General features: G+C 42.7%; 1 protein-coding gene across 1 annotated transcript in view; it reads left to right on the top strand.

The window, feature by feature from the left end:
• TRUB1 (TruB pseudouridine synthase family member 1) overlaps positions 1-26730 on the top strand; it is a 44705-nt gene that overhangs the window by 6578 nt on the left and 11397 nt on the right. Inside the window, exons 3-4 of the mRNA XM_034777705.1 lie at positions 5107-5162; positions 24653-24734. Of these exons, the coding sequence (XP_034633596.1) occupies positions 5107-5162; positions 24653-24734 (138 nt within the window). The remainder of the gene's footprint in view (positions 1-5106; positions 5163-24652; positions 24735-26730) is intronic.

The following is a 26730-nucleotide window of genomic DNA, read 5'->3' as shown; positions in this document are numbered from 1 at the left end:
GCTCACACTTTGGGGCTAAAAATAGTAGTGTAGAAGTCTGGGCTCAGGCTAGAGCCCGGGCTCTGAAACCCAGAGAGAAGGGGGTGTCCGAGCACATTTACACTACTAGTTACTATACTAGTTACTACACCTAACTCCATAGTGCAAGCTCAAGTCAGTTGACCCAGGTTCTGAGACTCATAGCTATGGGGTTTTTTTTTTTCTTTGCAGCATAGGTGTGTCCATAGTATGTTGTTGTATCCCATGAATTATGGTGTTAAAACAGATGGATGTGGAAAAGAGCTATCGAGTCATTGAGTCGGTCTCCCAGCCACTACAGGATGGTTCTCTGTGGTACATACTAACAGTGTTTTGTCCAGTCTGGTTCTAAATATTCTAAGTGGTTGTGGCCCCCTCCATTTGCTCTGAAGGTATATCTATATTGGCAATAAAAGACCTGCAGCATGGCCATAGGTGACCTGGGCTTGTGGGGCTCAGGCTGCGGGGTTATATAATTGCAGGGTAGTCATTGGGCTGAAGCCCCAGCTCTTGGACCCAGTGAGAGGGGTGGGTCTTGGAGCTCAAGCTCCAATCCAAGCTCGAAGATCTACACTGCTATTTTTAGTCCCGCAGCCCGAGCCCCACAGATCCAAGTCAGCTGACCCAGGCTCTGCGACTCGATGCTGCAGGTTTGTTATTGCAGTGCACACATTGTGACGTTGCACTCCATATGTTCATGGAAATATGCTTATAATAATTAATGGAGATATCCCATCTCCTAGAACTGGAAGGGACCTTGAAAGATCATCGAGTCCAGCCCCCTGCCTTCACTAGCAGGACCAAGTACTGATTTTGCCCCAGATCCCTAAATGGCCCTCACAACCCTGGGTTTAGCAGGCCAATGCTCAAACCACTGAGCTATCCCTCCCCCCACTGAGCTATATGAGTGTAAATATAATGTAACTGGAATATACTTTATGCAAAAGGCCTCTTGTAAGGTATTGTTACAAAGCTTATAATCTACTGAGTGCGTTTATCCTATTTGTATGAATGTATCATTCCTGAAACTAGGAATATAAAATATAACTCTCGGGTCCTATTGTAATTATGCAAAGTGTGGGCTATTAATGGTGGTTTAGAATCTTGATGGCTCCCATTAACTAGGACAATTGGTTGTAGATGGTTTATTTACCTGCAAGCCTTCTTGTGGATGTGGGGGCTATCCTGTGGGTAATGAAGAATGAGGTCTTATAGTGACATGTGACCATGTCACCTGATCCTGGAATCTTAAACCTGGTGCTTTTCCGTTTAGAAGAGAGGGGAGAGGAAACCCAGAGAGACAAAAGATTCCCGCCTTGGGCCAAAGCTATAAAAGGGGGTGGAGCAGAACAAGGAGGGTTGCCAGTTATGAAAATCTCCTAGTTATCACCTGAGCTGGAACTAACAAGGATTGTACAATCCCACTTTTCATACTTAATAAAACACTTTTGTTTATTAATTAACCCAGGGTAAGTGATTAATATCTGGGGGAGCAAACAGCTGTGCATATCTCTCTATCAGTGTTATAGAGGGCAGACAATTTATGACTTTACCCTGTATAAGCTTTATACAGAGTAAAACGGATTATTTGGGGTTTGGATCCCATTGGGAGCTGCGTGTCTGAATGCTGGAGATAGGAAACCTGCTGAGCTGTTTTAGTTAAAGTCTGCAGCTTCGGGGTTGTGGTTCAGACCCTGGGTCTGTGTTGTAGGAGACTTGTGTATCTGGCTCAACAAGGCAGGGTTCCTGAGTCCCAAGTTGGCAGGGAAGACTGGCTCAGAGGTAGTTTCAGCACATCAGGTGACAGTCCCAAAAGGGTCTCTGTGACCGAACCCGTCACAGACGTACCCTGAGAGACCTCTCTCCCAGACTCATTCTCCTTGTCAGGGAGTATTTCCTGTCATCCACCTTAAAATTTCCCTGAAAATTAGTTTCATCATCTTACTCCTTGTTTTACCATCTTGTACCCCTCTAGAGAATTTTTCTCCTCAGTGTTTGCACCCTTCTGCATTACAGCTTTCCAGGTTTCTCCCTTTGAATAACTGAGTCATTTAGTTCTCCATTACTATCCAGTTCTAATAAGGTGCTTGGATACTCTGGAGCTGAGCGCATTGCAAATGTATAGACAATGTTTTTCTCAAAAGATGCATTTTTATGACTCTTTATTTCATACTTGGGGTGTGTTTCAGTCTGTGGGACTCAGGCTTGCGGACTTAGTGTTTCCAACCCCCTGTTTGAGCATTCACACGGCATTGTAAACCTGGGTCTACCATTGCTGGATCCAGGGCTCTCAGCTGTGCCAGTGCGTCCATACTGCACGATGCAGACCTTCCATCTTGGTTTTATGGCTTGACCTGCATCCACACTGCAAAATGACAGGGCTTGGACCTGAGTCTCAGAGGGACCCGCCCGTTTAGCAGCTTCCTAGGACCTGGGTCCTGTCTGCTTGCTCACCTGAGTCAGACTGATTTCTGTGTGGTTGGAAGCAGGGTTTGATCTCAAACCTGAGTCAGAGCATGGGTTTAGTGTACACTGTAGACATACCCTCGTAGTCTTGGCCTATTACAAATGTAGGTAAAAAGGGGTGTTTTAAGGTGTTGAGCGTCAAGTAATTTTATCACAAAAATTGCTAAAAATCATATAGTTTAGAGAGACAGGGAAATGGTAGGTCCAATCTTAATGGCAGTTCAGGGATGTGAGTTCCATTATTTCAGTTGCATGGGGTTCTTGCCATGCCTTAGGGGGAACTATGATTTAAAGACTAGCAAAATAATTCTTCAGCTGGCTAAATTGTTTTTGTCTTTGTGTTGGGGAAACTCTCAGAACATCTTTAAGTTAGAGCTTTAACTTTTTGTTTTATTCAGTCAGTTTTCTGAGATATCCCTTTAGTTCCATCAAGGTTTAATAGAAGTTGAAATTTTATCTCAAATGAGTCCAAACACTCCTATTTTGCATATAAAAGTGTTTAAACTCTTAGAAGTCATTTTAAACTTGAATGATTCTTAAATAAAGTCTTTCAACTTACATGGTTATGCAGCGAGATTGTGTCTCATTTCTTACCAATCTATAGAGAGGTTTTTCTTGCCTTCCTAAGTTTGGTAAGGAGTTGGTTAACCATTGCTAGGTAACTAATTAATTTTCCAATTAATATGAATGATTTTATACTCAGATGGCTTCTTATATTAGCAATCTGTTATAGCAAGGTCATTTGATTCCATTTTTTACATAATACATCCACTATTCACATAATAGTATTGAGGCAGTTATTACATTTGCAAATACACATCTCAAAGCATTTAAGGGACAACAGAGGTTTTCACCTTCAAGAGGAAACCTAGAGTTAGACATAACTAACATCGTCCATAAAACACTGTCCAACCATAAACGTTCTTCTTATCATTTGAAGACTTTAGAGCAATTGTAAAAGAAATCAGTTTCAATAAGGATAATTCTAGAGTTCTTTGGGTTTTTCCCTTTGCAAAGGGGAGGGATAAAGAGGGCCTCTTTTATTACTTAGGATGCATTATCAGAGCTAGAAACTAAATATCACCCCCCCCCCTTTGGAATATCTTGAATACACAACTATTTTAAGAAGTTTTATTTTCTTGAGATAAAAATCATGTCTATACCAAGCGAGTGTCCTGTTCTTTAAAGAGACACTCTTGTTGTTTGTTTGTCTTTTGACCGAATGGTTCCTACATTTACAGTTTGTAATTAACTTCTATCAAATAGTCTATACAAGGGACAGATCACAATAACTAACACTTTTATACTATTTTGAAAGATGTATGTAAAAGAATAAATAGACTGTTAAAGCAAAACAGAAGTTGTAAAGCTGCATTCCAGAGCATGTATAAACACACTTGGAGGTAATATATTTGGTTTTATGGCTAAGGAGGTGTCCTCCTCTTTGACACTTTTGGTGCCTGTTACTGGTTGATGGAAAGCAGAGATTTCCTATGGATTCCCTTAGTATTTTATTTCATTAATTAGCAACTAAAAACTTAAGCCCGTGAGCTATCATATTCTTCAAGTATTGAGTGTGGAAATAATTGTATGTCCTAAAACTGAGTGAAGGCAAGATTATACTAATCTAACAGTATAAAAGAGAATAATAATAATTTTATTAATAACCATTTTGCATCAATATTGAGGTATATCCCCTACACAAGGTAGTACTGGAGAATCCTACCGTATACTCTTTGTATGGCGATGACAGTTTTACAAATGCGTGGTTATAATGTACCTGGTTTTCTTGTTTTCCTCTTCCCGTTGTATCTACTACTTCTGAACACTGTGCAGAAAACCAATGGAAAAAGTTAGTAAAGAAAGGCATATTACTGTAGGAAGTTTTAATGAGAATTCTAACACAGTAAAGAGATTTTTCTACCCATTTACTTTGAAAATCTGATTGTTAATCGCTTTGACATGTCAAAATGTAGTTTAAAATTGAAAAAGCCAGTGGGCCACACAAACACATGAGCCTGCCTGTTTGATTTATAAATGATCCTAGCAAGAGACTCGGGGACTTCATGATTATTTTACTTTCTTGCCCTGGTCCTATCAGTGCCAAACTAATTCCATTATGGTATTTGCTGCTACCTTAGCTGTGTTACTACAGGCCGCTAATAACCTTTAAATGGTCCATTAGTTACAGCGATGGCTTTGGCTCACTAATAATGAACCTTGCCAAAGACTTTATCAGGCTAGACTGAGAGCCATGGTTTGTGCTATGTCTTTCTTTACTGATGACTGAAAGTACAGCAAAATAAATCAAATCCAATCACAGGGTAGAATTAAAGCATTTTAACAATAGGCAAAGCTTATCTGTCTTCTGCTTCTTGTCCTTTCCTCAGCCCCAGTAGATACAACATCAGAGGTATTTTCTCTTAGGCAATATCTTTATCTTTTGGTATCCTCCTCTTAAAAGACTCATTCAGCTGATCATGATAATTGACCATTTATATGCTAGCAGTGCAGGAAATGTGTTATTTCTGACTAGCGTGATGTATGATAGTGAGTAGAGGGAGATTGTGAATCTAGTTATTGGAATAGAATGCTGTAATATTTCTCTTTCTGTCTTTGCAGTGGTCGGTATTGGAAAAGGAACTAAAATGCTGGGCAATATTTTGGCAGGTTCCAAGGTATGGCACACTAAGTTATTGGTCTTAATATTTTTTCAGTGTCGAGGTGAATCGTGATACAGGGAACTAAAACATCCAACATTAAGCAAGGACTCAGAATGGCTTCATTCCTGCAAGGACCCAAAGTGTTGCTATTACAAGAATACTGAACTGTCTGTCGGAAACCCTTGTCTCTCTGATGTTGTCCCAGAGAGCTTACTGATGATCAGGGTCGTTTGGTAGGAAGGTTTTTTTCAATGTTCAATTCCTTGTAGATTTTAAATATGAGATGTAGAAACACAATAATGAATGATGTCCTGTAAAGATTGTAACTTTTGTTTTTAAATCAAAACTTTAAAATCCCATCCTCCCTATCCTTTCCTTCAAGTAGATATAAAAGAGTAATACTATGATTCTTCCATCACAAGCTGTTATGAAATTACATCTGTTCTTCACATCTTCTTTTTAAAAAATTCCATGCAGTCTTAAAAGACGAAACCCTTAGATTAAAAAAAAAAATCTTTATTATTAGTATTGCTATAATGGCTAGATGCAAGTGGGGATGAGGGCTCCATTGTGCATAGGCCCAGCCCCAAAACATTTGACACAAAATGTAACAAGCAAGTTTGACCAAAATTAAGAAGGGACAATAAAGGTGACAAAAGTAATCTATGTAATCACACAAACTTATATATGTGGTTCCTGATGTTTCCAAATCATCTTAGATTTTAAACAAACAAACAAACAGCAGTTTCCCATGGATGTATAACCAGATCATTAGTTGGTTGACTTCCTTGTAGGTATCACAGCAAAAGTTGGTCAAGAGGAAAGAATTGGAGGAGGAGTGGGTACTGGTGTTCTGGGTTAATTCCATTGGGGAGTTCCATGCATCGAAGGCACCATGACATATAGTGCATAGATGGTTCTAAGAGTGGCTGTCAAACAGACCTGCAAGGCTAATAAACAACCTTCTATTAATGTTTTCTTATTCAAAACACACTGTGCACTTGGGACATTATGTGCTCCTAGACTTTTTTGGACTCTTTGATCAGGGGAACATACACACATTTAGATTATAAACCCTTCAGAGCACAGATGGTCTCTCTCTTTTCTGGGTTTGTACAGCATTCAGCATGGTGGGACTCCAGTCCTGAATGGGGATTTTGGGAGCTATCATAATATATGTAGTAATAGAGTTAGTAAACTTAACCAACAGGGTGTACAATCACACAAAAGAGAAAATCATCATGTATTACCAGCTTAAGGACTGATCCTGCAAACATTTATCTACCTAAGTAGCATTAGTCCTGTGAGGAATTCCTTTTTCATCAATTGGGCTACTCACATGAATAAATTCTGTGCATAAGTATTTGCAGGATTGAGACATTAGTATGCAAAGCACAAGTGACAACAAGTGGATTTGGAGAGCTCTCATTCTGCATAGTTAACAGATGGGAGCTTGACTCACCTCTGCTTGTACTTTCTGGCGAGTCGCATCAAAACCTTGCCTTGTGTGTTTACATTTCCGGGCCGTAGATGTTGGGTAAGTGGATACATGGACCTACTCCAGTTAATCCAGCAGGGTTGGTTCCAGCCCTCAGTGTTGAGGTTTTGCACACTATCTTGAAAGCTGAAAATGTAAAGTCCTGTTGTTTTAGAGAATACTTTTAAAATGGGAAAATGGGCAAGAGATGAAGAAATCAATTCAGCAGTCAAGTGCTCTCCAGATTTTGTTACTTTAGGAAAGTCAATAATGACTTAAAAATAATTGACTTTTTCAAGTCAATTGACAGCTCCTCTAATGCATTTCATGCTGACTATTTTTCTTCCTTTTTTTTCACCTCTGATCCATGACCAGTAAACTATTTATAGATGCTGTGGTGATGATGATTTGAACTAGAGGCTGACTGATATCCACCACAGGTTTAAGAAGAAATAAAAGAAAAGCAGTTGTGGCAATAGGGCTGATAATATGGAACATGGGTATGAAGGCAGGATGGCAGATGGAAATGAGTGTATAGAAATTGAAATGACCACATCTGAGGTGGGAGGAAAATGTGAAGATCTTAATGTGGTCAAATCAGGGGGGACCAGATAATTTCCATCCCAGAATACTGAAAGAACTGGCACATGAGATTGGTAGTCTAGGAGCAAGGATTTTTAATAAATCTATCTATTTGGGGCTAGTGCCATATGACTGGAGTATAGCTAACATTGTAACTATATTTAAGAAAGGGGAAAAAGTGATCTTGGCAATTGAAGACCTGTCAGTCTGCCCTCAGTAGTGTGTCTTAGAAAAGTGGTTCTCAAACTGTGGGTCGTGACCCGATTTTAATGGGGTTGCCAGGGCCAGCATTAGACTTGCTGGGACCCAGGGCTGAAGCTGAAGCACTAGCTCCAGCTCCACCTGGGGCAGTAGGGGTCAGGCTGTGGCCCCCTCTCCACCACACCTGGGGCGGTGGGGCTTGGGCTGTGGTTCCCTCTCCCCTCCCCAGAGTGGTGGGGCTCAGGCTCCGCCCCCCTCCCAGGGTCATGTAGTAATTTAGTTGTCAGAAGGGGGTCACGGTGCAATGACGTTTGAGAACCTCTGCCTTAGAACAAATTGTGAAGGAAAGGATAATTAAGTTCATGGAGACAAACAGTAAAGGGGATATAATTCAACATGGTTTTCCAAAGGTAGATCATTCCAGACTAACCTGATTTCTTTCTTTGGAAATTAATTATTTTTTTTCACTAAGAGGAATACAATAGATCTAACATACATGAACTTAATAAAGCATTTGGTACAGTACTACAGGGGAAATTATTATGTAAATTAGAGAATATGGGATTAGTACAAGCACTGTAAGGTGGATAAAGAATTGGCTAAAGGGGAGAAGGCAATGGGTTTTGTTGGAAGGTTAACTATTGGACTGAAAGGAGGTTACTAGTGGAGTTCCTTAAGTATTGGTTCTGGAATCAATCTTATTCACTATTTTTATTAATGACCTTGTCACAAAAAGTAGGTGTGTGCTAATGATCTGGATGACCTTGAAGATTGGAGTGACAGAAATAAATTAATGGAGATATCCTATCTCCTAGAACTGGAAGGGACCCTGAAAGGTCATCGAGTCCAGCCCCCTGCCTTCACTAGCAGGACCAAGTACTCATTTTGCCCCAGATCCCTAAATGGCCCCCTCAAGGACTGAACTCACAACCCTGAGTTTAGCAGGCCAATGCTCAAACCACTGAGCTATCCATCCCCCAATGGGATGAAATACAACAGCACCAAGTGCAAGGTCTAAGGGTCTAACCATAAGAATTTCTGCCGCAAGCTGGCGACTCATCAGTTGGACATGACGGGAGAAGAGCAAGACCCGAGTGCAGGGGTTGATCACAAGATGACCGAGGCACCAATGTGATGTGGCTGTGAAAAAGGCAAACGTGATCCTAGGCTATATCAAGTGAGGCATTTCCAGTAGAGAGAGAGAAGTATTAATGCCATTGCAGAAGGTAGTGGTAAGACCTCATCTAGAATACAGTGCACAATTCCGGTCTCCCGTGTTCAAGAAAGATGAATACAAAGTGGAACAGATGTAGAGAAGAACGACAAGGATGATGAGGGGAGTGGAGGACCTATCTTATGGGAAGATACAGGAAGAGCTTGGCTTGTTTAGCCTAGCAGAAAGAAGGCAGGGAGAGGATATGATTGCTTTCTATACATACATCGGGGGGGATAAAAACCAAAGAGGGGGAAGAGCTATTTAAGATAAAGGACAATGTTGCCACAAGAACAAACTGGCCAGGCTGGAAATTGAAAGAAGGTTTCTCATTATCAGAGGAGTGAGGTTCTGGAACAGCCTCCCAATAACAGTTGTGTGGACAAAGAGCCTCTCTCTCTTTAGAGCTGGGCAAATTTATGAGTGTGATTGTGTGGTGGGGTTGCTTGTGCTAGTAGGGAACAGCAGCGCTGGGGTTTACTTCCAGTTTGTCATATGTTCCTAAAAGCTCACGCTTCAGGGCTTCACCTGGCCACCAGGACGGGGTCAGGAATGGATTCCGTTACTCCTTCTCCCCAGTGTATTCTGGAATTTTTTTAAGTCTTCTTCCTCTGATGCATCATAGAAGGCCACAGCCGGAGATGAGATATTGGAAAGGATGGGCCAGGGCTTGGAGGTAGTACCAAGCATTCTCTCCCGCAGATGCTTGGCTTGCTGGTTCTTATTCACAAGCTCAGGCGTTTTCCCCCAGGTCAGATTGGCAGTGACCTTGGGGGCTTTCGCCTTCCACTGCAGTATCTGAGTGCGCATCACTTGCAAGGATCATCCAATTATATCTCTCAATCATTTCCCTGACCTTGCAGGGGCCTTGGCGTTGGTACATCTCACTCCCTCTTATTCTCTCACTGTGGCACGTAACCATCTAGTCTCCTGTGGTTTTTACTAATTTGGCCTAGTTTTGGTTGTTGGGTTTAGTGTGAAGGTGCTGGGTTGTGTTAGTGGCTTCTGATATACAGGAAGTCGGACTAGGTCAGGGGTGGGCAAACTTTTTAGCGCGAGGGCCACATCTGGGTATGGAAATTGTATGGCTGGTCATGAATGCTCACGAAATTGGGGGTTGAAGGGTGGGAGGGCTCTGGCTGGGGATGCGGGCTCTGGGGTGGGGTTGACAATGAGGGGTTGGGGTGCAGGAGGGTGATCAGGGCTAGGGCAGGGGGTTGGGGCATGGGACGGGTTCAGGGGGGCAGGCTCCGGGCAGTGCTTACCTCAAGCAGCTCCCAGAAACAGCGGCATGTCCCCCCTCCAGCTCCTATGCGGAGGTGTGGCCAGGCGGCTCTGCACGCTACCCTGTCTGCAGGCGCCGCCCCTGCAGCTCCCATTGTTTGCGGTTCCCAGTCAATGGGAGCTGCGGGGGCAGCGCATGTTGAGTCCTGCCTGCCCCTACGCGTAGGAGCCAGAGGAGGGACATGCCGCTGCTTCTGGGAGCCATGCGGAGTGGGGCAAGTCCTGGACCCCACTTCCTGGCGGGAGCTCGAGGGCTGGATTAAAACATCTGGAGGGCTGGATGTGGCCCCCAGGCTATAGTTTGCCCACTACTGGACTAGGTGATCTGGTGGTCCTTTTGGCCGTAACCTCTGACTCTAATTGGAGTCTCTCCATTGACCTTGGCGGGCTTTGGATTAGGCCGATAGTACTCATGTAATTTACTGTAGTTCTTGAGGTTGAGTCCCTGTTACTTGAGACTTTAACTGTTTATAATCTGACATCCCCTTTTTAATACCTTATCCATTACAGAAAAGCTTTGTCATATTATCTAAATCAGCTTTAAATTGTTCTTACTAAATTAGTACAAATCCTTAATGTAGATGCTCCTAAATCCAATTGGGTTAGTTTAATTTGGTAATTTATTGACACAAGTTAAAATTATTTTTAAGTGAGGGCTAAACGAGTTTGCAAATCTCTGTAGATAGACTCATAGGGTTAACTAGGTGGCTACAGAGGTCTCAGGACTAATAGTAGTTAGCCGTGACTATTCTTTATTCTAAAGTTGTTGAAAAATGTTCTGCCTTTTAGGTGTCGTGCCATCTACTATGATTGGAGTGTCTCTTACTTCATCATATATCACGTGTTTGGTGAAATAATTGTTACTTTTGCTCTGATTCGCTCCTTTTTATCTTCGATGCCACTCCATTCAATATGCGTTTCTGCTAGGGATTTTCTTTTTAATTACATTAAAGCTAGCTTCTAGAGAAATTAGATCCAGTCTATCAACATTGGCTGCATAATTACACTAATGGCCCAAAGCTTAACATTGTTGCTGTGAACTCTATATGGCAGCTCTGCCAAAAATATGAATGTCAGAATTTTTCCAAACGTCCTATCAAACATAAGCTGATTTGGCTGCCATCAACGTGATTCCCTGATCTGTAATTCATACAGCCTCTGTAAGGATTATCATGTTTTGTCAGTTCTGTAATCAAGTGTGTGACCTCCTTAAGGACTAACTCAAAAGAAATAGGAATGTCCAGCCAAGTTTCTCAAAGCTTCTTATCAAGTTCCTTAATATTTTCCAAGAAATAGATGTGTCTGTTTTGGTTTTTTTATTTCAAATGTTCCAGCAAAGTTGTGGGATAAATTACAGCATGTGAATGGGCTACTCTTACGGCTGAAAGACTGGCATGCTATGCTTCCTCTGAAAGACGTGGGGTAGTCGGTGATCAGAGTAACTCTTGTTCCTAAGACTGAGACAACGTGGAGATGATGTTTGTGGGCAGATAATTGAGAGAGCTCTTGCTAACAGCGGAAAGTTTAAAGGGGATCATTGCTTTGGAAAAATCTCTTCCCCACTGAGATGTGCTGTAATAATGTAGCTATGCAGAAAGAAGTTGTGGGCTCATCAGGGAGGTAGGAGGCTTGGCAGCCTAAGCAGGCGGCAATGAGATATTGCATTATTCTAATAATTCCCAATGCGGGGGAGAGTGCGGGGGAGGGATGTCTCTAGCACAGAAAGCCTTTACTGAAGTGGGATAAAACAAGATAATCAAAACTTTAGACACCCGGGTAGCATGTTCACCCACATTTAGTTAATTGCATTATAAAGAGCGCAACTCTGGCTTCGCTCACATTCTCTTCAGCAGGGTCACATGGACCAGGGTGACCCCTGCGTCTTCACTGGGGTCATACCAAGGTAAATGAGACCAGAAGTTGGGCCATCATGAGCATTCTGTGCTCTGAATCCTCAAATACTGACAGGTTGAAACCTGCTTTTCTTTTCTGGAAGGTAGACTCTCTAGTCATTCTTTTTTTTTTATCTGAAGCCCCAGGAGCTCCAGTGACTTGTGGAGAATTAGAATTGACTTCCCTGCATTGATTGCAAATGCTCGAGTGGAGAGTAGGTGAATTGAGCATTTGATCTCAAAGGTTGCAGCCTCTCCAGAGGGGCTCACTATCAAAATGTCATCTGGATAATATAAAACCCAAACTCCAAATCACCTCAAAGACTAGAGACAAAAAGGGATCAAGGGGAGAACGAAGATGCTGAGTTAGTGGCCTGATGTGGAACAGCGTGGATTCTTTATAGTTAAAAAACTGAATGGGGCATGGAAACCATTTCAATTATCTAGTCTTTTTAAAGTGCAGCTTCACCATGTTTTGTCTCAAAAATACAGAGCTTTGCTTCTTAAGGAGAAACTGGACCAACGTCCTTTGTCATATGGGAACTTCTTACTGACTTGTAAGTTTATTGTAGCATCATTCTGGGAAGTGGCTGATTGGATCCATGGTCCATCTAGTCCAGAATTATTTCTGCAGCAGTTAGTCCCAGATCTTGTAGAGAAAGATGCAAGAGCCTATAATGAAATAAATGTCTCATAGGGAACATTATTTCCTAACGAGTAATTTACAATGGGTTATCTTATGCCCTGAAGCGTGAGAATTTAGATCCCTTAGTTTTTGTATACTATCTAATGTAATTGTGGATATAATAATTATGCATATGAATATCTAATTCTTTTTTGCCTCCAAAATACTTGACCACCATCTTGTGGCAATGAGTTCTGTGGGGGTAATTATGCTTTTTTTTTTTTTTTTTTTTTCCTTTTATCTGTTAAATTTTATTGCAAAAACATCCTAGTGCATGCGTGTGGTGAATTTTTTCAAATGTAAGAAACTGAATAACTGACTTTCTTTTCAGAGGAATCTTTGTGACGCACATCTTTACTGCTTGCCTTGTATTTTGTCTAGCCAGCTATCTGTTCCAGTAAAACAATACACAGTGCAATACAGCCTAAGCAAAACATTGTGAGGGTATGTCTACATTGCAATTAGACACCCGCAACTGGCCCGTGCCAGCTGACTCGGGCTTGCGGTACTGTTTAATTGCAGTGTAGATGTTCGGGGTCATGTTGCAGCCTAAACTCTGGGACCCTCTCACCTGTCAGGGTTGTAGAGTCCAGGCCACAGCCTGAGCCTGAACATCTACTCTGCAATTAAACAGTCCCTCAAGCCCGAGTTAGATACCCAGCCACGGGTATCTAATTGCAGTGTAGACATACCCGGAGTGAAATCCTGGCCCTGTTGAAGTCATTGGTAAAACTCCCATTAACTCCAGTGGAGTCAGGACTTCAGCCTCTTTCATGATTGTGTGATTATAAATGTGTCTGAAACGGTTTTATTGTTGCATAGTCAAAATAGCACTGTCCTAAATGAATTAAACCCCTACAGCGTGGAAGTAATTATTGTAAACAAATGTCAATTAGTTATGAAAGTTGCCAGGAGTATATTCAAATGGTTCCGCAAAGTAGATCTTCTGTGGTACTAAAAGGCCTAGGCATGCTTTACTGGGTGACATGCTGCTTCATTGATTGAGGAGATAAATTTTTCACTTGTCTTTCCTATTATTGCCATTATTTTGCCTATACATGTACGCATATGAGGATATGACTGGTTCTTTGGGGTCAGGAGGGGAATTTTTTCTTTAGGACTAGAATTTTTTGATGCCCTTACATTGAATAGCACCTTACTCCACAAATGCTCCTCAGTAGTCCCCTAGATTTTAATAGGACTAAAATGCTATTCATCATGAGTAAAGGTTTCTGTTTTTGGCCTTTCATCATTGGTGAGGGTTAATAATTAAAAGCATGCACTTGGGGAGGGGGAGGTAAAACGTGAAAAAGAATCCCGTTGTGCTATTAGCACTATGAAACACGCTGAAATAAGGCCCAGTTTCCCTGGGAAGCTTCTAATCTTGCGTGCGAAGAACCACCTCCTCCCTAAATTTAAGAATCAATAAAACAAACAAATACTCCCCCTCCCACACACCCTATGTTTGCACTATATCTTCTCCTGTTTCCTTGCTCTGTAGAAAGAGAGATGATCTGACTCTTCATCTGTTAAAGAATTTTACAAGAAGAATGGAGCAGAGTCTAATCATTGAAATGATGAACAGAAAGAGCTGTGAGGCTGTGTAAAAAGCAGATGCTCCTGTAGCTGTGAAGAGTGAATTGAGCAAATATTTGCTACCTACTTCCAAGAATATAACACACACATTCGAAAAATGATACATGCCCACACTACTTATTTTAGACCTTGACAAACGTTTCCTTTTTTTTTAACGGAACAATTGAAGATTATGGAGGGTACAGTAAGAAATGATCGGTCCCTCTCTTTTACACTGTTCCACAGTGGAGGACAAGGATTCACTGATGAAATTAATAGCAGGCAAACTTATCAGTAAGAGGAAATACTGCTTCAAAGAATATGTAAATAGATGGTGGAGTTTGCCGCTGTTCATTATTTGTTGTACTGTAATGCTTAGGAGCAGTAGGTGGGGACCAGGATCCATACAGTAGGTGCTGTACAAACACAGAACAAGCGTAGTTCTTGTAAATGGAAGTGGCCGGGGCAGAAGAATAGCCTTATTAGGGCAAGATACTGAAATCAAGAGAACTAGGTTCTAGTCACTGGCTTCCTGAGTAAACCTTGAGAAAATCACCTAAACCCAGATTTTTCAAAAGTTGATTGTGAGTGCTTCAATTTTTGTGTACCCACTGTGACATACAAGGCCTGATTGTTTTCATTCATATATATATGTTGTGGATGCTAACTGTCTCAAGATGGTCACCTCAAATCAGTGGCAACTTTTGAAGTATGGGCCTTAGTGTTCTGGCCTGCCTGGAGTATGTGTATGTCTTAACATGTCAGTGACAGTAGATAACAACCATAGATACCAATATGTAGCATCTTGTATACCAGGCATTCTGCAATAGCCATTTAAATGGTAACCACACATAATGTATTGTACAGATTGAAAGCAACATTTAATAAGTGAAAACACAGAGTAATAGTGAAATGCTGCTTGCAAATATAGGCCGTTATAATTGAAGCTAACTGTCTTGTCCCTTGAATTGCTCCTAAGCAAGGCTGCCCAATATTGTGAAAAGGAAATGTGTTGTGTATGGCTACTAAAGGCATGTCTACATTACGAAATTAGGTCGAATTTACAGAAGTCGATTTTTTAGGAAGCGATTTTATACAGTTGATTGTGTGTGTCCCCACTAAGCGCATTAAGGCTCATTAAGTCGGCGGAGTGCGTCCGCAGTACCGAGGCTAGCATTGACTTTCGGAGTGTTGCACTGTGGGTAGCTATCGCACAGTTCCCGCAGTCTGCACTGCTCATTGGAATTCTGGGTTGAGCTCCCACTGCCTGATGGGGCAAAAACATTGTCGTGGGTGGTTTTGGGTACATGTCATCAGTCGCCCCTCCCTCCGTGAGAGCAACGGCAGACAATCGTTTCGTGCCTTTTTTCCGCGCAGACGCCATTCGGCAAGCATGCAGCCCACTCAACTCAGCCACCGCTGTTGTGTCCTGGGTGCAGCTGGCAGCAGACGGTACAATAGGGCTGCAAACCATCGTCACTGAACGACCGCTTCCACTGCCACTCTGCTCTCCTGCTCTGGCAGCAGACGGTGCAGTAGGGCTACAAACCATCGTCACGCTTCCGCTGCCACTCTGCTCTCCTGCAGACACCATACCAGTTATGGCGGGGTGGGAGGATGAAGCAAATCGCCTGGCCACTGATTACACGCAGCCTGACACCAGCGTGGTTAGAAAAGCACAGCAGAGTGCGCATCAGAGAAGCTTTGGAAACCAGTTTCATGACTGGCCAGGCTACGGCGTGAAAGTTCTATTTGTTTCTCCTTGATGAAAACCTACCCCCTTGGTTCACTCTACTTCCCCCTTCGATCACCGCTTGCAGAGGCAATAAAGTCATTGTTTCAAATTCATGCATTCTTTATTAATTAGTCACAGAAATAGGGGGATAATGGCCAAGGTAGCCCGGGAGGGCTGGTGGAGGAGGGAAGCACCAGGTGGAGTTGTGGAGGTGAAGGACAAGGCCACACTGCACTTCAAAACTTATTGAATGCCAGCCTTCTGTTGCTTGGGCAGTCCTCTGGGGTGGAGTGATTGGGTGCCTGGAGGGGGCCCCCCGCCCCCGCGTTCTTGGGCGTCTGGGTGAGGAGGCTATGGAACTTGGGGAGGAGGACAGGCAGTTACACAGGGGCTGCAGCGGCGGTCTGTGCTCCTGCTGCCTTTCCTGCACCTCAACCATATGCCGGTGCATATCAGTTTGATCCTCCAGTAGCCTCAGTGTTGCCTCCTGCCTCCTCTCATCATGCTGCTGCCACCTCTCCTCTTGATCCCGCCACCTCTCATCTCGCGCGTCCCTCCTGTCCTTGCATTCATTTTTTGCTTTCCTGGACACTAACATTGTCTGCCTCCACGCATTCTGCTGGGCTCTTTCAGTGTGGGAGGACTGCATGACTCAGAGAACATTTCATCACGAGTGTGTTTTTTTTGCCTTCTTGTCTGCGCTAGCCTCTGGGACGGAGATGATAGTGGTAGCGTTGAAACATTTGCAGCTGCGGGAGGAAAAAAAGGGGGAGAGTTGGGTTAACCATTTAAAATGGGTTGGCCATTTAAAAGGAGGGGCTAAGGTTTTTGGTTTTTGGTGCAGCACAAACCCAACTAACCCCCCCCCCTCCACCCAATTCTCTGGGATGATCGCTTCCCTCTTTCCCCCACCGCATGGCTAACAGCGGGGATAATTTCTTTTCAGCCACAGGCACACAGCCCAGCAGGAACGGCCACCTCTGAATGTCCCCTTAATAAAATTCCCCTATTTCAACCAGGTGACCATGAATGATATCACTCTCCTGATAAAGAGATAAAGAACGAATGTTGTTTGACTGCATTTCAGTAGCTTTACTGGCCACAACTACATCTCAAGTCTTCAGGGCAAATTAATCATTAAACACGCTTGCTTTTAAACCATGTATTATATTTACAAAGGTACACTCACCAGAGGTGCCTTCTCCGCCTTCAAAGTCCGGGAGCCCGGGTTGGGAGGGTAATGTCTCCAGGGTGATAAACGGTTCCTGGCTGTCAGGGAAAACGGTTTCTCCGCTTGCCTGCTGTGCGCTATCTTTGACCTCCTCATCCCCCAAATCCTCATCCCTGTTGCGTGAGACTCCCTTGCAGGAGTCCATGTACAGGGGTGGGGTAGTTGTAGGGGCCACCCCCTAGAATTGCATGCAGCTCATAATAGAAGTGGCATGTCTGGGGGTCTGACCTGGAGCGGCTGTTTGCCTCTGGTTTTTTGGTAGGCTTGCCTGAGCTCCTTAAGTTTCACACAGCACTGCTGTGGGTCCCTGTTATAGCCTCTGTCCTTCATGCCCTTGGAGATTTTTTTCAAATATTTTGGCATTTCATCTTTTGGAACAGAGTTCTGATAGCACGGATTCGTCTCCCCATACAGCGATCAGATCCAGTACCTCCCGTTCGGTCCATGCTGGAGCTCTTTTGCAATTCTGGAACTCCATGGTTACCTCTGCTGATGAGCTCTGCATGGTCATCTGTGCTGATCAGCGTGCCACGCTGGCCAAACAGGAAATAAAATTCAAAAGTTTGTGGGGCTTTTCCTATCTACCTGGCCAGTGCATCTGAGTTGAGAGTGCTGTCCAGAGCGCTCACAATGGAGCACTCTGGGATAGCTCCCGGAGGCCAATACCGTTGAATTATGTCCACGCTACCCCCAAATTCGACCCGGCGATGTCGATTTCAGCGCTAATCTCCTCGACGAGGAGGAGTACAGAAATCGATTTTAAGATCCCTTTAAGTTGACAAAAATGGCTTTGTGGTGTGGACGGGTGCAGGGTTAAATTGATCTAACGCTGCTAAATTCAACCTAAACTCGTAGTGTAGACCAGGGCTAGGTAAGTGATCCTGATAAGATGGCTTGTGCCAATGAGACATTTTGCAAGGCAAAAGGTGCACAGCTGCTAATCCTTGTATGAGTTTGAGAGAACGCAATGCAAAACATACTGTGTATACCAACTATGCAGTTTTTTCCAGCAGATCATAACTTGATCAAATCAAAATCCGTTTTCACTGGAACTTTTAAAGGCACTCCTTCCCCATAGAAGCTACTCCTGTGGCAAATTTGATCTTGACTCATAGACTTTAAGGTCAGAAGGGACCATTATGATCATCTAGTTTGACCTCTTGCACAATGCAGGCCACAGAATCTCACCCACCCACTCCTGTATCAAACCTGTGTCTGAGCCATTGAAGTCCTCAAATCATGGTTTAAGGACTTCAAGGTGCAGAGAATCTTCCAGCCAATGACCCCTGCCCCACGCTACAGAGGAAGGCGAAAACCCCCCAGGGCTTCTGCCAATCTGCCCTGGAGGAAAATTCCTTCCCGACCCCAAGCAATCAGCTAAACCCTGAGCATGTGGGCAAGACTCACCAGCCAGACACCCAGGAACGAATTTCTAGAGATGCCTTTATTAGAGGGAAAGTCAGACAGAATCTTCTTTGTACACCTCTACCTCGATATAACGCTGTCCTTGGGAGCCAAAAAATCTTACCGCGTTATAGGTGAAACTGTGTTATATCGAACTTGCTTTGATCCACTGCAGTGTGCAGCCCCGCCCCCCCCCAGAGCACTGCTTTACTGTTATATCCGAATTCGTGCTATATTGGGTCGCATTATATCAGGGTAGAGGTGTATAATGGGGAAAGTGCTGCTTCCCATACTCCCACTTCTTCCCCCACACCATCCCTCTCCTCATATCTTAAAAACAACTGAACTGTGTTTGCTTAAATTAAGAAAAAAATTCACATGGAAGATTTCAGAGCAAAATGTGATAGTTTTTGGAAAGTCTGAAAATGGGGTTAGAATGAAATGCTTCTGCAACCTTAAAGTCTCTGACAATCCACTCTAGTGATTTATATCTGCACTGGAAGATTTGTATTACCCTATATATTTTTTTAAAAAAACGTAGGTACTGGAACTACTGAATTCAAACACTCTTCTGGTTTCCCTTCCTCTCCCTCTTTTTTCCTCCCGCATCTTCCCCCCAAAATATAGGTTATAAAAGGGCCCCAGCGATGTAGTGCAGGCAAATTAATACCTGCACTACAGCTTTACCATTAGTGAGTTGGCTCTGCGTGCTGTGTATTTCTCAAGTCTCTCTCTTTTATGTTAACCCCAGGGGCCTAACCTATTAATATCTCTGCTTCATGCTCTATTAATATTCAGACTTTTTAAAAGTACAGTATTGAAAATTTTGAAGAGGCTGCACTTACTGTGCTGCGGGAACTATTGCCTCACAAAATGGAGAGTCCGCTCCAGTTAGAATTTTTCTGTATTCGCTCTCTCTCCTCCACCCACCCACTCCTTCTGACCTTTGTAAATTACATATTTGTATTCCCTACATATACAATTCTTCCTTCCCACTTTAACAAAATAATAAATAACAGTGCTGACATACTGAGTCAACTTTTTTTTTTTTAATTATGAAATCATGGGAGTCAGAAACAGATGATCTGTTAGCAGATCTGTCTATTCCCACGCGAAAGCAGCTTTGTTCCCTATAGTGCCCCTTTCTAGTCACTCAGAGATTTTTGTACCGCTGCCATTTGGAGTTTACTAGATCTTAGCATGAGGAAACTTCTTTGGATTCAACCTAAATATTAATTTTCATAATTTACTTTGACATTCCTAGTTATACCCCATTGCACCATTCTAAAACAATCTCTTTTCTCAGTATCTCTCACCCCTGTAAAGAGTCTGCTCTATTTCTGGGAGAAAGAAAATCCAGAATTTCCTTAATACTCGATTCCTCAGAAAGTTGGGTGTGGGGTGGGGGTTTGCGTTTCCCCTGAGTAATCCATTGCGCAGGCGGAAGAGGTTGGGAGTGGGAAGGAGAGAATGAGCTTGTGTCAGAATAAAACTGACCTCTATACAAGACCAAGGTTGAGATTTTTTTCCTCCAGTGACTGCAGAGATTTTCCAGTGGGGAAAGTGTCTGAAAGCTTTGAATTAAGAGACTTGGTACTACCAAGCAACTGGTTTCTTGAGTGGGTCTGCGTGTTGTAAGCCCTTGTTTGTGCTTAGCTGTGAGACCATGTATCACTGAAATCTGGGGGATGACCTGACGTCCCTAATATTTTTACAAAACTTCAGTATTTTGTTCTGGCTTTTGGAATTCCGTGGAGTCTCTGGCTACATCCCCCGAGTGATCAAATCACTCCCTGATCTCTGGCAGAACTTTCAGCCGCAGGCTCCCCCCTGATGAGTGGTGCTAGTCTTTCCCTTTGAAAATCAGGTCACCCCATGTGTTAGAGCATATTAAGTAAGAGGCTGACATAAGGAGTCAGACAATCCAGCTAGTCCTAGGGTAAAGATCAGATCGTTCTTCAGCAATGACAGAACAATTATAGCATCTAGCAGTAAATAAAATTTAGTGCCGCTTTAGAACAAAGTCAGCTTTTTCACTCAGGAGAAAAATGGTTGCTAGAGGAGAGAAATTGTAATGCTTCTCTGTATTAAGAGGACATGTTTGCTGTTCTTTAATTTTGAACTTGCTTTGTCATAAAATTCTTTTTGTCCCCTCTGTAATCTCAGTTTTGTCTTTTGGTAACATTTTCAAATTGTTTGGGGGCCTCCTGCTTTTAATATGTCTGATCATGGCTGCTGGAAGTCCTTTTTGTTTTGTAAAATAATTGGGTATAAAATAATCATCCCTTTTCTTCTATCCTTGGGCTGCCTTTTCTATTCAGAGCCAGGCACTATTTCTTGCTATTTGTTTTGAAGCGTGCTTAGCACAATGGAACCCCAGTTTTGCCTGAATCCTCTAGGTGCTATTGAAATACATGTAACAAGTTATGTAAATAACTAATCTTGGTCAGGAGTTAGTAGTAAATTTTATGAATCTATGGACACAAATTGAATGTACTTTTTATAAATAACCATATAGGGCCAATTCAGTATGTACAGAGGCCCAAGTTTGCAACCAAGATGCATCTGCAGGTCTGGTAACTGTATGCACAAAGCATGCAGTTACATGGTTAGGCACCAGCATGGCAGTTTTAGATTAGATTAGATTAATGGAGATATCCTATCTCTTAGAACTGGAAGGGACCTTGAAAGGTCATTGAGTCCAGCCCTCTGCCTTCACTAGCAGGACCAAGTGGCCCTAAGTGGCCCCCTCAAGGATTGAACTCACAACCCTGGGTTTAACAGGCCAATGCTCAAACCACTGAGCTATCCCTCCCCTGCTGCTTTTGATGCGCACTTACCCATTTTGTGCTCCAGCTGGTTGCTGCCAGTGTCCTTGCAACCTCTATAGGCTTTCTGTGCCTCACCTGTGTCAGGCACATAATATATTGATCTTCTATTCATGTCAAATCTGATTTCTCTGATGATTCTGTCTGTCAAACTAGGGTTCTTAGCTCTCCTCCCCCCTCCGCCCCCTTCAGTCCCATGTTCAATTGCTGCTCTGATTTGAAAATACCTTATCCTCAAATTAACTTTAGGAACCATTTGTCCTACTTCCTACAGTCCTTCCTTTCCAGGAAATTCCCTCAATGGGAGCCACCTTGCAACTTTAAAGTCAGCTACTAATGACCCTATTTTACAATTGCATCCCAGAGGTTGAGTCTCTCTTCTAAAAGTTTCTGTTCCATTTTTAAGAGACGCTTTTAAAACAGGTTATAATTTAGGATTTCAGACCTCTGGCCCTTTTCCCAATAAAACTTTGATATATAAAATAAAACAAAACTGAGAAGTACTATTCCCATGGTCTCTCTGGTACTTTCACTGACAAGTGGTATGGACATGCCCTGCAGTCAACCCAGGGTTTCTTACCATTGTGAAACTGACTAGAAAGAATTTAAGGTTCCTAGCTACGAGTTCAGAGAACCCATGTACATTTTCTTTTTCACCCCTCCAGTAAATCTACATATTAAGTCAGAATATCTTCCCCCCACCCCCACCCCCAATCAGGGTTTAACTGGTAACTATCAGTTGACGTTAAAACTGGAAGCATTTATTTAGTGACTATTCTTTTAACAAAATAAACATCATTGTTATATAACATTTATTTATATATATATATAGGGTTTGCCATTTGTGTGTGAATCCCAGCAGTCTTTCCCTGCAGAGCTAAAGGGAATGGCTCAGGTTACCAGGGTCCCATTTGCAGTGGTGACTCCAGAAAAAAAGCTGTCCCACACTTCTCAACCTGCAAATCTGCCAGTGGGTGACACAAGCCCTCGAGATGTGTCACGAATGATCAAAGTATAGAACACCTGGGTTTTGTTCCACATCCCATCATAATTGACAGAGTGCCCAATGCTTACACACTAACACCTATTTTTAGGGATATTTCCACACTGTGTGATGAAACAAACCAGTTTTACAGTCTCTTACAGTGTGAAGAAGTGGTGGGGGAAAATCCCTGCACAGCTGCTTGGGCACCGGGAGGCTTAGAGGGAGGGTTTCTGCCTGAACCTCACATGGAATGCCTGGGGGGAGGCAATTTTAGAGCGGGAGGAGGTGGTGGGTGCTGCCTGGTCTGCCTCACAATCCAATCAGTTTAGTCTGGGAGCAGCTCAGGGCTCTAAAACAGTCCAATGAGAGAGGTCTAAGAGGAACATTAGGCTCAGTCTGAGCTCTTGGCCTCTCCTCTGCGACTTCCGTTCTCCTGTAAGTGGCCAATGAGGACTGTGATAGATAATTACAAATACTCCAGGGTGCTGTTGAGATCGATAGCGAATCAAATATAACTCTCAATTTCCTGGACCTTGTGTGGCTTGATTTTTCTCCAAGTGTGGATTAGTGCACCCCTCACTTTATTGGTCTATAACTAGACTGGGATTTTTTCTTTGCAATTATAGAATCATAGAATAGAGTATCAGGGTTGGAAGGGACCTCGGGAGGTCATCTAGTCTCCTTTGGCACGTGCACTTTTTGTAAATTAGAAAGGTTTATGACCTTACGCTGAACCGAAGAGCGAGAAACTGAGGCTGTGGAATGTGTTTGCCATTTAGTGATGGAGTTTCTATAAACTGTTTTTATATAGATCCAGCGTAAAGAATTTTTCTCCACTGCTGGAATGTTAAATTTAACAATGTGGTTGTAATGGGCAGCCAGAGGCTAGTTGTTTATAACCAGATTTTAAAAAATCATCATACAGGCCAAGCTGATGCCAGGACTTTCATCCCATTGGAACCTCTTTCACCTGAAATCTAATGAAAGACCTTAAAGGTTTAATAATAATAGAACCGTTCAGACCTGTTCATGCACTCATTGTAATATCTGAAAAAGTTGTCCAATATATAGTATTTTATTTTGCATTTTATTGTTCAAAAGTCCTTCCTTTCTCTCTGTCTGTGCCACAGTAGTTTGAAGACTGTTCTCCTTATTGCTTTATTTACAGAGAGAGAGAGTGAGATGTAAAGTAGTAACTTTTTTTGTTTGTTTGTTTGGAGATTATTGTAGCCTGGCACCCAAGGACACTGATAGGCCATATGGATAAGGTGTAGGTGGCTGTAATGCAAGGGCATACACACCTGATACCTGTATGACAATTAGCTTAGCATAATCAAGGTCTAGCTGTTCATAAGGAACTAATTCATAGATGACCTTATATCACAAGGTGTGTATTACAGTGATACATGACAGAAAATGGTGACGTGAGGAACCGCAGATATATGCTTTTGGGATTTTAGAGACAGTTTGGAGGATATTGAGTTTAATCAAAACTTATATTTACTAATTGCAGGTATACTCTGGAAACTAGTTGACTTAAATACTAATAACTATGAGGTAAATGGTTAATTAACCTATAGATGTTAGGAACCCCAATATTATTGAGGTATGGAAGCATGTGGCTAAAACCATCACTAAATATGTATAATGCCAGTGGATATTAGCATAAATCATTATAAAAGTCGATACCCAGGCTGTGGGCAGTGGGAGACATTGGAAAACACTGACTTGATGACTATGTGTGAGCCAACTCGTCTGCACTGGGCGTCCCTGCGAGGGATGACATGAATAATGCATGGAGTACTGGACGTTCTGTATTGGCGCTGTCTCCTTTGCCATACTACAGGGTGTGTGATTCTGTTTGTTGTGCTAATAAATTTTATAACATTGATAATCCGATAATTCTTCTTTTCCCGTCCAAACTATTGTGTGGTACTCCATTCCACTGCTGAACAGATGTCCTGTTTTGCCTCAGAGATGGCCGCATTACAGTGGTAGATAAGTCCATCTTCTCTCTCTCTCATATTGTATTAAGATTGTAAAGCACTGTGCAGTCCTTTGGGATGAAAGATCCTACTGTTTTTAAGATGATATTATGGCAAATATTTTGCTCATTCTTTTATTTCACTAAAATATTTGTATTATTAAGCTCTTACATCACACCAGTTTTAATGTTGTTTAGCTACCACATTACTTAACTCTTTTTGAAAATCCTAAATCAATGAATGGATATGTCCAGGTAATGCTGGATTTCATTTCTTGTGAGTTTCCTATCTTAATATCTCCATCTTTGTTTCCCCAGAGTTATGTGGTTGGTTATTCACGATCCAGCTTTACTAGTGCCATCTGAAGTTCTCACTGGATGTTCAGTTAAAACTCTTAAAGACATTAATCTCTTCTTTTTCCTTCACAGAAGTACTTGGCCATTGGGGAACTGGGAAAAGCTACTGATACATTAGATGCTACAGGAAAAGTAACCGAAGAAAAGCCTTATGGTAACTTTGTATTAATTAGATCATAGATCTAAATTAAAGTGCAATAATTGGCCTGTATCTTACCAAAGCGAAGGAGAGATTTTGGACTTCACACTCTTTAATTTTTTCAGCATTGCATTTGTGGGAAAGCAAGACAATTGACCTGATGCAACAGTTTATATTAAAAAGAAAAATACCTTCTTGGGGACAAGAGGACATAGCTCTTTGGAGCTTTGTGTCTTATATAATGCTGAAAATTAAATGTAATTTCTAAATCAAATTGCATGATTATTTCAGCTTTAACCTGAGTGCCTAAGATTTCACAGCTGGGTCCAGCACAGTGGTTGACTTCAGTTTTTTCAAGAAACTAGCATCAAACTAGTAAGGTGAAAAATAGAATCAGGCATAGCTGTATTGTTTTGCCTTCCGTGTACTGGCATCACCAATAAAATCGTCATCCTTCAGTGCACAATCCCATGCGGGATGCCTTTGCCCTTGAAACCCAGAAGGAAAGAAGTACTTCAGTCTCCCCTCCAAAAAGCCCCTTTAAGTACAGGCTTTTTTATTTTAAAATGGGGCTGGCATGGACTTACCTTTTCACTTTTTCACCAGTTCATGCTGTCTCTCTTTTGCAGGCTGGCTCCTAGCAATCTAAATAAATGAGCCTCTCCTACACAGAGACCATGGTGCATAGGTTTGACAGTTTTGAACTAATTCTATTTACTGCTTTGTCAGTTCACACGTTCTGGAGTGCATTCACAGATAGGGTAAAGAAACCACTGTATGTCTGAGAAATAATGCAGGACTAATTGGGAACCCACCTGAAAGTGTTTGCCATTAATTCTTTCGCAACATAAAAAGAATGCTATAGATAGCTCGTCTCCTAGCAACTCTTACAGGCCCCACTCTGTTTCTGATACCTAGGAACAGGTAAATACAACAAAATTACTTTTCATTATCTTGTGATGAAAAAGGTATGCTGAATTTTTTCCCTTCCCTCTTGCTTGTAATTTTCCTCCTTACACTTGGTGCAGGCAAGCACCAGTTCCTGTTTCACCCTGAACTGCATTGCTAATGCTGGCTGGTAATGTCTTTTTGACTGCCTGGTGCTGCTCAGAGAACTTGCTCACACAGCCTCCATTTCAGTACCGAATGGTCAGGGGCTACAGTAGAATCTTCTTATCCATCTATCTAGCCTTTTGTAAGGTTGCCCATCTGAGTTGCTAAACCACACAGTTTTATAACAGGTACAAATCAAAGTGGTTTCTACTTGCTTCTCAGAAAGGCAGAATGCAGGATTCTGTGCGAACACTCTGTTATGCTGACAAAATACACTGCACGTTCACCAGCCCATGATGAAGTATTATCGCTAGTAATTAAAACTCAATTTCCATTGCCAGAATGGATGAACCAAGTATGTTTCATGATACATTAGCCTTGCTTGCTTGCTGTCTTCATGCTTCTTGCGTTCAGAAATTTACTGGGCTTGCCACCATTAGTGCAGACCAGCGAGATTGTATTGTGAATTCTCCAAAGAGGAGAGCACAAGAACCATGTGCTCTCCTCTACTCTTACTTCCCCCGACTTGTTTCCTTCTCTTCCCATCTCTTAACAACCTCCCAAACCGCTGGTTTCAGCTTCCTGCGTAGTTGCTGATTTTTTTGCACATTATACACTGCTGAGGTTCGGAGCTGAATTTCAACTTCCCTTTGATAGGGTTACCATATTTCAGCAAGCAAAAAAGAGGACGGGAGGAGCCCCGCCCTAGCCCCGCCCCTGCCCCTCCCACTTCCCACTTCCCGCCCCCCCAGAACCCCCCACCCTCCCCCCGTTCCTTGTCCCCTGACTGCCCCCTCCTGGGACCCCTGCCCCTAACTGCCCCCCAGGACTCCACTCCCTATCTAAGCCTCCCTGCCTCTTGTCCCCTGACTGCCCCAACCCTTATCCACACCCCCACCCCCAGACAGACCCCTGGGACTCCCACGCCCCATCCAACCACTCCCCACCCCCTGACAGC

This window comes from Trachemys scripta, chromosome 7, assembly GCF_013100865.1.
Source record: "Trachemys scripta elegans isolate TJP31775 chromosome 7, CAS_Tse_1.0, whole genome shotgun sequence".
NCBI lineage: Eukaryota > Metazoa > Chordata > Testudines > Emydidae > Trachemys > Trachemys scripta.
Note: the sequence above shows the minus strand (reverse complement) of the source record. Positions and strands in the feature narration are given on the sequence as shown.